At 37.2% G+C, this 12,252-nt stretch overlaps 1 protein-coding gene across 2 annotated transcripts; it reads right to left on the bottom strand.

Annotated features, from left to right (window-relative positions):
* Positions 1–10,187: 10,187 nt before the first annotated feature.
* LOC111597261 lies at positions 10,188–11,449 on the bottom strand. Of its 2 annotated transcripts, XM_023311872.2 has the most exons (3): positions 11,351–11,448; positions 10,978–11,097; positions 10,188–10,923 (listed from the first exon to the last, which is right to left on the bottom strand). In XM_023311872.2, exons 2-3 carry the CDS (start codon positions 11,093–11,095, stop codon positions 10,208–10,210), a joined length of 834 nt encoding a protein of 277 aa, XP_023167640.1. In that variant the 5' UTR covers positions 11,096–11,097; positions 11,351–11,448; the 3' UTR covers positions 10,188–10,207. The 2 variants fall into 2 exon arrangements, with proteins under 2 accessions (XP_023167640.1, XP_023167639.2); XM_023311871.2 differs by having other exon boundaries at positions 10,978–11,449.
* Positions 11,450–12,252: the final 803 nt, after the last annotated feature.

A 12,252-nucleotide genomic window follows, 5' to 3' on the forward strand; every position in this document is an offset into this window, starting at 1 on the left:
GTTCCTCTTAATATTCTCTTGCAGATTCCTAATGTAGCTTTTTTTAAATATTTTCAAAATGAAGTCATATTTATTTAAAAAAAAAAGGAATTCAGTAATTGTTTAGGGTTCGACTCAACTGCAAACTAAATGCTGTTTTTCTATCTTGATGACACGAAACACGAATCATGACCTACTAGCGGAAACAATATACAATTCTGTGATATTGCTAACTGAAATATAAAACAAACTTTCTGCGTTTTATTTTAAGCATAAAATAGAACAAAATTAAAGTTTTTGTTAGTGTTTAGATATTCTACACTTCGGCATTGCAATTAAGCCAGGAAGTGGAGGAAGATTCTTCTACCACGTAGCAACTAAATATCCGCACTCTTTGGTCTTGTGGCACGTTAAGCCTCTGCAGCATATATGCAGACATATGCACTAAGAGACACAGCTGCTGTACAGCATCTCTAAAGCTACTAAATTGCCGTTTTTTCTCAGATGCGACTGCTGCAGAGTATAAAAACTACCAAGTCTATGCGTGTGTGTGTGTGTGTGTGTGTCTGGGTGTGGAGAAATAAACAAAAAACGGAATTAGTCCACAAAAGGCTAAAGCAAAGTGCCAAAATATTCGGTTTTACTTTTTTTCTTCTTTGAGTGCCTCAAAAACCACAAAACTTGAAATGCCCAAAGCTTTGAGCCAGCTGTTGCTAACTTAACCATTGTTGACGTTAAAAGCCTTTCGACTAACACAACGAAAGAGTCAAAAAAGCCACAGCTGAAAGCATTAAGACAGTGTGTAAAGCCTCAATATTTACTGTGTGAAGGAATCGAGTCTTTATTCTGATTATTGTTCTCAGAGTAACCGAATTAGTATAAGCGGAGTCACTTTATATAATATTTCGCTGGCAAAAGTTGTTAAGACGATAAGAAAAAATATCTAGTGCAACGCTATCACCACGGAGCCAGCAGTCAAAGTTTGAGCTAGCTCCTGTGTTGGTTTATGCAAATAGGCATAAACTAATTTTAGATTGTATGACAGTCGCAAATTAATTCAAATTGAGTGATCACCGCAAGGCAAACAATGCCAACAATGCGGCCAAGCAGCGGATAGTGTGAGGACCGAGCCAATTGCAGTCCATATACTTAAACGCCCGACGCCGGACCTAGTGTGAGAGAAATTGTTAGCAGAGCCTCTAATATATGGCACAATATATATGCCATAATATATGCAGCCTTATTATACACACACACACTCTCTCTCAGCAGCAGTTACAGGCACTCGAATGGAATCGCATGCACATGCATTGTATATCAGTGCGATGGGTGTGGGCCCTCGCCTGGGTCAGCTGGTGCCGGTTCACCAGGTCAGGCGAGGTCAAACGCCATTGTTCAGCAATCTTAAATTTCCATTGCATGTTGCTAACAAAATTAATGTGTGCCTGGACAAACGGTGCTTAAACTGAATTCTAGCTGACTTTTATGCATACCAACATACTTGGCCATTAGGGTTCGAGCTCAATGTAGGTTAATGTTGGCGGCTTATCGGTAATATTAATATAATTATTGGATTTAAATTCCAAGTCTTGCAGCTTTAATATCGTTTGCTTCTGGGCAAATGGTTGTTTGATTTGTCAACAGCAGTTAACTGGCATTATTGCTCAACTGTTGGCCGAGTCATGTCATCGACGGACATTGATCTGAGACAAAGGACTCAGACGTCTAACAGGCCGCCCATTTGTCATTGGAACAGCCCGACAGGCTCAACCTGGGATGCTGTTTGCTGTCTGTAGCTGGTCTGCAATTTGCGTCACGCACATCTTGGAGCCAGCTTCCGCTGTTCCTTGGCCATGTGTCATAAGCAGCCGACCGATAATCAGTCAAACTGTACGGCGTGCTCTATCCAGGGGACGTTGAATCTCTGGCTCTGGATTTCGCTGGTCACGTAGCCAAAGTAGCCATTTTTGTTTGATTTATTTACCTGGCACGCTGCTAACTGTTAACTGTCATCTGTGGCGACATTAGCCACTCGCAGCCTGACCAAGATGATGCTCTGCATGTGTTTGTCTGAATATTGGGGTTTGGTTAACAGCAGCTGTGACCAAGCTACAGGCTGGGATAACGCCACGCATGCCAAATATCTGAGCGTCACGGTTGAACAACTGTCTGACTAGGTAGGTGACTGGCTGACTGACTGCCTGACTGGTTGAATGAGTGACTTTTTGTTGTTGTTGTTGTTGTTGTTGCTCGTGTCCACTGTCTTGGTTATCAACTCGCATCCACGTGTGTTTTGCGGTTTGCTTTGTACTCAGCGCACATGGCGTACACGTATCGTCTATTTGTTATGCTCTTTGGCTCTGTGCGCAAATTCAATTTGAACGTTGGCCTTGCTGCATATGTTTGTTTATTTAGGGCAGCATCCACCGACCTAGCCAAACTCCATCTTTATTTGCAGTCCAGCGTGTAAACAGCTTTAATTCTACGTTTTTTAAATCTTTATGAACTGTGTAAGTAGAGGACCAAATTGCATGAGAGGCAAGCGCAGATTGTAAATGGAGCTGGGTCAGTTTATTAATGCCAGGGCAAAAGGGTATTCATTAATTTTTCAGCTAAGCCAAAGATAATTTTAAAGCCTTTTAAAAATTGTTATACAGTATCTTTTAATTGACTTTAATTTGGGCGCACGGAAGTATTTAATGTTGGCTAACCAAAGAAATAGCCTGAATATTTTGTAGTTATGTATCTTATTTTTGTAGGTTCGTTAGCGGGCTTACTTGCTTGTTTTTCCCAAGTAAGCTGAATGTATATGTTTGTTAGGGCTTGGGCAATGTTCTTTTGAAATTAGTTTATCGCGTGCCGCCTGCATAATTTGTGCCCAAATTAAGTATACGCCATGTGTTGCTGAGCTGCCGATTTGCATGTTAGTGGAGTGGCAATTTCGGTGTCTACTGCTGTCCTTCGCTGATTGCAGCAACAAATTGCAAACTTATTAAGTTTATTAAAAACAACAGCAGCTACAGAGACATCACTGGTAAAAGTAGGAAGCCAGAATAAATTCCACTTTGTTGTGCGCTTAACTTTCGCTGCTGCAACTCTGCATAATTTACTTGAAGCATTTTGCAAACAATGCAAACAGCACTGAAGCCCCCAACCCGTCCAGCTGCCAAGTACCAATTTGCAGTTTCAACTGTGAGTTGCAAGTTTTTCGCAGATGCTCGTTAATGTTTGGGCAGTTTTTAGTTGCCAGCAGCTCGGCAGCTCAGCAGCTCGTCCAATGCTCGGCCCCTGTTATTCATTATCAAAACAAGAGGCCAGCAGCCTTTTAGTGTCCTCGCGTTGTCATAGTCAGCTCTTCGAGGCATTTGCATGGCCGCCAGTTTGTCTCGTTATGTAGTGGGTCTGCTTCATATTGTTTTCATTCCAATTCTACTTTAAATTTTGGCCTTACTTCTTTTACTTCTATGCGTATCCAAAATATCTTCAGAAAGCGGGCAAAGTTTTCGGCGCTGTTTGTTTTAAATTATTTTTAATGACAGTCCTAACGCAATTGTCTTCAATTTTATTGTTTAGCTTTTATTTTCACGTAATTATGCGAAATCGGGACTCTTAATTTATTTTCTTATTTCTATGTTAATTTAACTGTTGTCCCTTTAAAGCATAAAACAACAAAAAAGTTTCGAATCTTCTAAATTTCGATGAGCTCGCAGATTGTTTTCTTGTTGGCTGCATGTTAGATGATTTGTTTGTCTTAGAAAGTTGGCCCACGATTTCATTTTCAATTTGTAACATCGCCTACAGCTGCATCCTGAGCCTGTTGCAATTTACGCTGGCTCACAGCAACTTTCTTGTTCTGGGCCTTGGCTCCAGTCTTGGCTGTGCCTTTGGCTTACTTAGAAAAGATGGCAAGGAGCAGGTAAATTTCTGTGCACATTTTCTACATTAGTCAACATTAAAAATTTATTTGCTTTGAGTAGATTACACGCATACAGCACGTTATGGATAAGGAGAGCCAGCAGGAGCAGAGTGCGCGGAGACAAGAGCAACAGTAAGTAACTGAGGTCTAACTTTTTGCGTATTCCCTTATAACCCACACAGAAGATGTAAATAAATGGTAAGAAAATAAAGAAAAAGAACAGAGAGCATAGTGCCCGCGAGCACAAATGAGCTGCCAGCAAATTAAGTGCAGCTGGCAGCTTCGCTTTGGCTCGGCAACTACTTTAACAAACTTTTAATACTTGCTACGCTTTAAGTTTTCCATTAAAAGTCGCGCCTTAAATGAATCCCTGAATCCATTGCGGCCCAGCACCTTGTATACCAGGACTTAATGACGCCAGCCAGCCAGCACATAGTTAATCACCAATGGCCACCGCAGCAGCTGTAGCCTCGATTCGAATTGAAACATGTTTTCAATTCAACGCCCAGCTGAGCGAGAGAATTATTGCCAACAGGTGAAGCTCCGGGCGCTCAGATATGTGTTAAATTTTGTGTGAAAATTGTTGTTCGAAGCGGGAATGGGAAATTATTCACAGAGATGAGTCAACGCCTCCCAATCGACTGTGCGTTTTAAACTTTTTCTATGTGTAGTTTTTTATTGTGTCGCACAATATATATAATCAAAGACAAATAAAACAATATATATGTATGCATACGATTTAATATTTTATATAAACTTAATTGCTTTTTGCAGTATGCATGGGTTTTTCGAGTAGAAAATAAATAATTGTCATGAATCATTTTTTCTGAGATGCGATCGAATAACTTAAATTTAAACTTATTGAAATTCAGAGCTTCTCAATATTTTAATAAATATATTGAAAAATATCTCATTTGACTGTTAGCATAACTAATGTTGTAATACGTAATAATAAATATTTTGTAAGCTCTTTTATTAAGAAATATATCTTATTTATATATTAATATCACAAATGTCATAAATAACAAGCAAAATTTGCACGGCAAGCAGTTAGGCAAAATGCAATTTAAGCCAGAGAATAATGCCAATTTAGTTGTTAGCTGTGATTTACAAGTTTCGGAACGCAAACATGGCACATTGCGAAGGCCAAAGTGAAGGAAGCAATTGTTTACTAAGGCATTGAGGTCAATAGTTGCTTAAACGCATTTATTTATTTATTTATTTTGTATTTGAGTTGCATTTTAATTACAAGCAACCGCAACTAGGCGGAGAAAATTGGGCGCCCTTTCCAATCAACGACAGGTGTTTATTTTCGAAAATTCAATTGAGTGGAATTTGGCCGACAAGACATTTTGTCAGCTGCTCTGCGGCTTGAGTAATAATTAAATCAATTACGCATGACAAACTAAAATCGTGCATGCCTATCGGTGGGAAGAGAAGTTTTAAAGCAGAATACCCATACTAAGTGATTAGCAAAGTCTTTACAGCTTTCAAATAAGTAATCTAATACAAATTGATTTAATCTGTTGACCTGCTGAGACTTGGGAAACTAAATTAGTCACTTTAAAATGTAGTTGGCCTGCAACAATTGGAGTACATCTCGCATTTGTGCCGAAATGGCAGTTTTTCGTTAGCTACAAATGGAAATTGGCATCTAATAAACAAAAGACATCTGTCTGCTCTCTGTGCTCTGCGTGTTCGATGAAAGCCGCTCGGGGCGGATGCGTTATATGCAAATTGCGTATACGCAGCGTGACAAATGTATGCAATGCGAACAACGACGAAACTATGTGTTTCGTTCACGCACTGAAAACTCAGACACAATGCCAGATCAATTATTCAGGCCCAGTGCATTAGCGCTCAGCCCACATTGGCATAATTTGTCAGCTGTCGAGCGTCGTGCCCGCCTATTAAATATGCCAACGTGCAAAATAAATTGCCAAAGTGCTTGTCACTGAGTGCTAAACAAATAGCAAACGAATCAAAACCAAATGCTTAACGGCATGTCATTCCGTACTTCTCTTCCAGCTGAGCCCGAGCCAAACCCAGCCAAACCAAATCAAATCAAACAATTCGCCAGTCGCCAAGAACTAGCCAAGTAAATGTATTGCACTTTGTTTTGTGGTCTGGTGAATTGCAATTGCCAATCAGACAATGTCAGCACTTCTCTGACACAATTTCCAAATGTTTGTCTGTTGTTTTTTGACTTAATCGCATTGGCTTAGCCCGCTTTTTTAGACTAAGCAAATATCACAGAATTTACTTACTGTTGCTGGCGTCTGCTTACTCATGAACAAGTTGCGATATTTCCAATTTTCTACATTTTAAAATATTTGAAAACATATATATGCATTCAGGACAGTGCTATATCTTTGAAAACTATATCGATTCTAGTTTTTTATTTTATTTTATTATTTATTTAAAATATTTATTCAATAATTATCTGTGTATAAATCCAGTTTTAAACTGTGTTTACTGTGACCCTTTTTTATGTAATTTGAGATGCATAAAGCCACACTGGTAATCATTGTCTGGAACTTTTCTACTGTAAATATTTGCAGAAAGTTTATTAAAATACTCTGCGAACTACGCTGCACTAATTATGTATTAAATAGTAATATTTAATTTCCCCTTGCGAACCATATGTTAAAGCAGTGTGTGAAAAATTATTAACTTTTGATTGCCGGTTCGTTGGGTGCGCAAAAATTGAGAGAAAGTTACTCTTAACCGTTTTATTTTTTATATACACAGACGAGTTCATGATAATTATGTAACGAGGCGTATGATTAACTTGCTTTAAAATTATGCACATTCGGAAAGATATGCAAAATTAAATTAATATTCCATTTGTATATGATTAACATTAACATATCTCAGTTTTTTTAAGCGTAATGAACTTCTCTTATGCTGACAATAGAAATGAAGTTGTGTACGAATGACCTATATCAATTGATTCAAAGCGACTTTGTAAATTTAAAGTGAATGAAATTGTAAATTGAATGTAAATGAAGGGCTCTAGTTGTCGATGATGCGCCCCACTGGATCTCCTATCAGGTTACAAGTGTATAAAAGACATTAGGACCCTTTGGCACCATTCAATTAGATTTTCTGATTGGTCGTTAGCCACATGCCAATTATGTTGCCTTTCTCGAAAACCAATTAGCCATTTTATATATCCAACCGTGAGTGGGTGCCACAAGCTGAAACTTCAAACCGGGCACCAACGGCAATTTGACTGAGTTGATGAAACCTTTACCTTTGCCGTAAACCAATTACGTCTCAAAAGGAACAGCGCGTTGTCCTTGTGCATTAATTGGATTAAATATGTCTAGTTTGAGCGTAACAAAACGGTTTGGCTTTTAACTGGGTTTCACAGGTCTAGCTCACGAGAGAAAATATAATTTCGAAAACAATTATTGTGTCTAACATGTCCTTTGTTACAATTTATTGTTTGTTATCAAGAGTCCTCCATATATATGTATATGTGTACAAATGTAAAACAAAAAGCACAAATCGTAAATTCATGTAAGAACAAACCTATTCAAATAATAACAAGCAGCAAAAAAAAAGAGTGTGAGACTTCATGTTGCACAACATTTTCAGTAAACTTTATGCATGTTAGTTGTGAGTGCATTTTATCTTGTTCCCTTATCGAAGCTGTTCTAAACGCTTGATTAACAGTCATATTCAATCATATATATTTATAAATATATTACGTTATATGTTAATTCATAATTTGTTTCAAGTTCGCATACAACAGAATTAGCTTTATATATCCTTTGGCATTTTTAAAAACAGGGTATATATTTGCTCTAATTAAGATTTTTCATTTATTATTTTGCCATATATTAAATTGCAAATTATTGTATTAGCATAATCAAAATAAATTAATTACATTGTTTGCCAAATCAAACAAATAGCCACAAACAGAAAATTGTATGCTTTACCTAAATTGTTTCCATGCTCAAATTTAAATTTGTTTGACTCTATACAGCAAAGTTTTACATATTGAATAAAATGCTTAAAAGTTATAAATTACTTTGATTTTAATTTAGTTACTAAGTTTGATCAAAAATTGTGACTTAGAAGGACTAATTCTTTACAAATAAACTCCACGCTATGAAAGTCTGGATAATTTTCATAGGGACACAAAGTGTCAATGCAAACGTCTTTCTATTAAGCTATGAAAGCTGGCATAGGGTAAACCTTATGCCCTTACAACTTCTGTGTGTATGTGTGAGTGTGTGAGTGTGTGTGTGTGTGTGTGTGGGGCTATGTGTAGAGCCTGGTGTATCGTCACTTGACATGTGCCTTGAAGGCTGACATTGCCTGTTTTTCAGTGTTCAATAAATGTCAACAAGTTTTCAAGTTATAATTGAAGCACTTCAACAAGTTTACATGGAACTTCAAAGAAATTCGCACAATATCCACACAATTTTACATATCCATGAGGTTGCTGTGATGCTACTGCCAAAAAATCTGCAGCAGCTGCAGGCTGTCAAGTAAGTTCAAGAGTCAACAAGGCTTACGGAGAGTTTTTCTTTTGGCTTAGCTGCTGGCTCTGCCGTAGACCACTGTACTAAGTCAAGACTATAAACTGTCAAAAGGTCATATAGTTGGGTCTTTGTCAAACAATGCAATTTTCAAGAAAATCTCAAAGAACAGCAACAACAATAACCGCAACATGAGCAATTTGTCTCCAAGTTCCTGTTGACTACAAGTTAATTAATGAATGGCAAATGCGGACAAAATACTTTTTTCACACAGAGAATAATGCATTTTCCTGAATTTTATGTTTTATTTTTACTTTAAGAAATCAATAATGGAAGTGTTTTCCTTTCAAATATATTTAACTTATGCATTCGATAATATGTTCAGCTGTTGTGTTGAGTTTTTACAAGCCGTAACTTTTATTATAATCGTTAAAACCCTTCTACAAAAGCAAATGAAGGAAAGTTTTCAAAGGCAAGTACCTTGTTGATGTATAGATTTTAGTTCATGAGTAAGACGAGAACATGAGTATATATACATATATTTTGGATCAACTTCAAACAGAAGGTGTATGAGAGGAAACTTGACCAAGAGTATAAGCTGAGATAAAGTTAATTAAAGCTTCGAACACAAAACGTAAGAGAGTGTATTTGTGTAAGAGTATAAGCTGAGATAAAGTTAATTAGGCGAACTATCCAAAACGGCAAGACGTGAAATTACTTTGATGGTACCGACGTTAATTGAATTTAGTCTCCTAGCACTTAGTGTCTTGTCTGTGCACTGACTACCAAATAGCCAGTCAGTCAGTAGACAAATTTTATATATTATATACAAGGAAAAGATCAAAAGGTCAGCCTAACATATTTTATTTAAAACAAGTGGTCTTTAGCACACACCGCTGTGTGTCTTGAAAATGACATGGAGCCGAGACCCGCAAAGCTTGGCAATGTTTGCCATAATCTTAACTGAAAAGCTGTCTCGCAGAACACGCTGCTCACAATGTTAGAAAATAAGAATAGAAACAATAATTTCCGTTATTGTCAACGCTTCACTCCACAGCGCACAATGGTGGCATCGAGGAAGCTGTCGCCTGGCCGTTTCCTGGCCGTCTTTACCCGCTATCCGGCTACCCAGCTCATCTCAGCACTCATCTCATCGAAGGCTTTCAGTGCTCACACTTGATGTATTTCCGACTCCGACAGTTGCTATTTTGTTGCGTAGACATTTCATTTGTCAGTCCCTTGGGAGGCAATCGCATTGTTTGCACTTGAATTGCTAATACCCTGCACAATGTGTCACAGTCTATATCTGTTTTGTACATATCAATTTTATAAAGAGCAATTTCTAGATTATATTTTGCTGTGTCAACGGTGTGTTAGAGTCGAGTTGTTGTTTTGCACCTGTTTTTATATTGCGTTCTGTACAGATAATGCTCGTTTGCCAGGTAAATAATTTCAGTTTTTTCTTCAACTTCATTATTTCTAATTATATACGTTGTTGGCGGCTTTTAAGTGAACATTTTGCTTAATTGTTTTTGACAGATTTAATTAACAGTTCGAAGTTTGGCATAATTGAAAATGTTGTTGCTTCTATATTGCGATGCTCTTTTTATGAATTTAACTTTGAAGTTTTTCTTATTCAATGCCTGAAGGATATTTTCAATCTTCAATTGTAGAAGCACAACATTAAATGGAAATGTTTTTCAATACAAATTTGAAACACAATCAAAGCATTTCTTATTTATTTGTCCCCATATTATAAGGATAAACAACTTGTTTAGCAATCATCGAGCAATATCAGATTTCTTTTTATGTTGAACATTTATAACAGTTTTAATGTTTCATGAAGCGTCATGGTTTGGTATTTTACTACGTTCATATTTATATTTGCTGCATTAGCCACAATTGTCGATTCTCGATGTCCATAAATGAATAACGTCAGGGGTTGTCTATCGACAAACTTTTCCAGAACTGTGGCAGCCATTGATCCGAAATCTGATGATATTCTGAAGTCCATTATGCTCAGCAAAGTCAGTTTGGAGCAGGCTCTGATCAGTTCCAAGTATTTTAAGGCAATATTAGTGAAACAACAAGAAACAATTCGTAGCTCCTCAAGCAGATTAAGTTGTCCTAGAGCCAGAACACAGTCCTCATTGGAGAAACTGCACCGGAGGATGTTTAACGAACTAATGCGAGCGAGCTGTTCGGCATCATAGAGATCAGATATAATGCCACTAACGCTTAAGATTTTTAGGTATTTGGCTCTATCCGCCAAGGCTCCAAATATATTTGATTTGCCAACACGTATGCAGTTAAGTGAATTATTCTGAGGCTTAAAATGGAAGCTGAGTTCACGCAAAAGCGGGCAATAAAGAACGATATCTTTCAGCATTGAACTACCCACTTCATCCGACAAGTGCAACGTACTCAGATAAGTCATTGACTGGCAGGAAGCTAACAGGTCCTTAGAGCTCAACGGCACGTTCAATGATAGATTCTCCAGTTGCTGAAAACGTCGCAATAATGAAGGTTTGCATTCTGAAAACAATATAAGAGTTGATTAATTGTATCAAAATGGACAAATGTACTTACTCTGAGCGGAGAGCTTTAGGTGCTTCAAACTGTCGATAGCGTTTAGAGCTAACAGTATTTCTTGTACATAAGCATATTTATTTTCCTGGCACAAAGTAACATTTTGAAGGCTATGCATTTCTTTAAGAGTCATACAAAATTTTTTGAAAAAATACGTTTTTCTTTTATTGTAACTTTCGGTTAAGTATAAAATCAAATCATCAACATCTATATACATTTTCTGTATATTTTCGGCATTAACCGATAACAGCTTGAGTTCAAATGTAGAAATGTCCGCAAAGATATAAGAAATGACATATTTTCGTCTTGCCCACAGCTTAAAGACGTCACGGAAGCGAGAACAAGTATCTGCAAAATTTAGCGCATCTCTTACATCTAAATAAGCCAAAATATATTCCAAGCAATATGAGTCGAGTTTCAATATGAACATATCCATTCCAACGTTTCTAATAACTAAACACTGTCAAGCTTTTGAAATGATAAGAGGCATACCAAGCAAGAGCTTTTATATAATCTCTATATACAGAGATAAGATATAAAAATAGATTGCAATGCTTATGGGTTATGTGCAAAAATTCACTCACGCTCTCAAGCTTTTTTAGCTTTTGACATTAGGGGAGCCTTGGCTATGATATGTGTGTAGTTGATATTCATATATATGTATTTATTCAGCGATATGCCTACTTTTTTTGTGCGAATGATTATACGTAAAGTATGTGAATGTCAATGTATATATCACTATATATAAGTTAACTTATAACACTTAGTTAGCTTATAACACTTAATGTAAGGTATTATTCAACACTTATTATCGGGTGCTAGACAAGTTAAGGAACAGCCCTGGCAAGGGCAACTCTACTTACGCCGGTGAGGCTATGATTTGTAAAAATATAGATCAGTCTCGTGTTTTAACTCGTACTGATAGGACATGCTAAAAATTGGTGTCATATAAGTAAAACTAAAAATAGTGAATATAATAAGAAAAACCAATAAAATTAACTGTTTCGATTATTCAAAAAAGAACAATTAAAAGCAGGGTTAAAAAGCGTTCTTCCAGTAAACCGCTTAAATAAATATTCACTCCGTCATTTGCTCGTTAAATGGCTTATTTCATTGTCTGAGCCCGAGGCCAGCAATAAGAGGCACAGTCGCCTCTCAACCTAACTTTCAGTCACCACAGGACTGGAAATCATATAATTGGCGCCCAACTAGTGGTCGGACTCCACAACCAACAACAATTAAGACAGCAGCGCGGGAGCTGCAATTGACAGATCT

Source organism: Drosophila hydei, unplaced genomic scaffold (genome assembly GCF_003285905.1).
Source record: "Drosophila hydei strain 15085-1641.00,03,60 unplaced genomic scaffold, DhydRS2 tig00000001-arrow-pilon, whole genome shotgun sequence".
NCBI lineage: Eukaryota > Metazoa > Arthropoda > Insecta > Diptera > Drosophilidae > Drosophila > Drosophila hydei.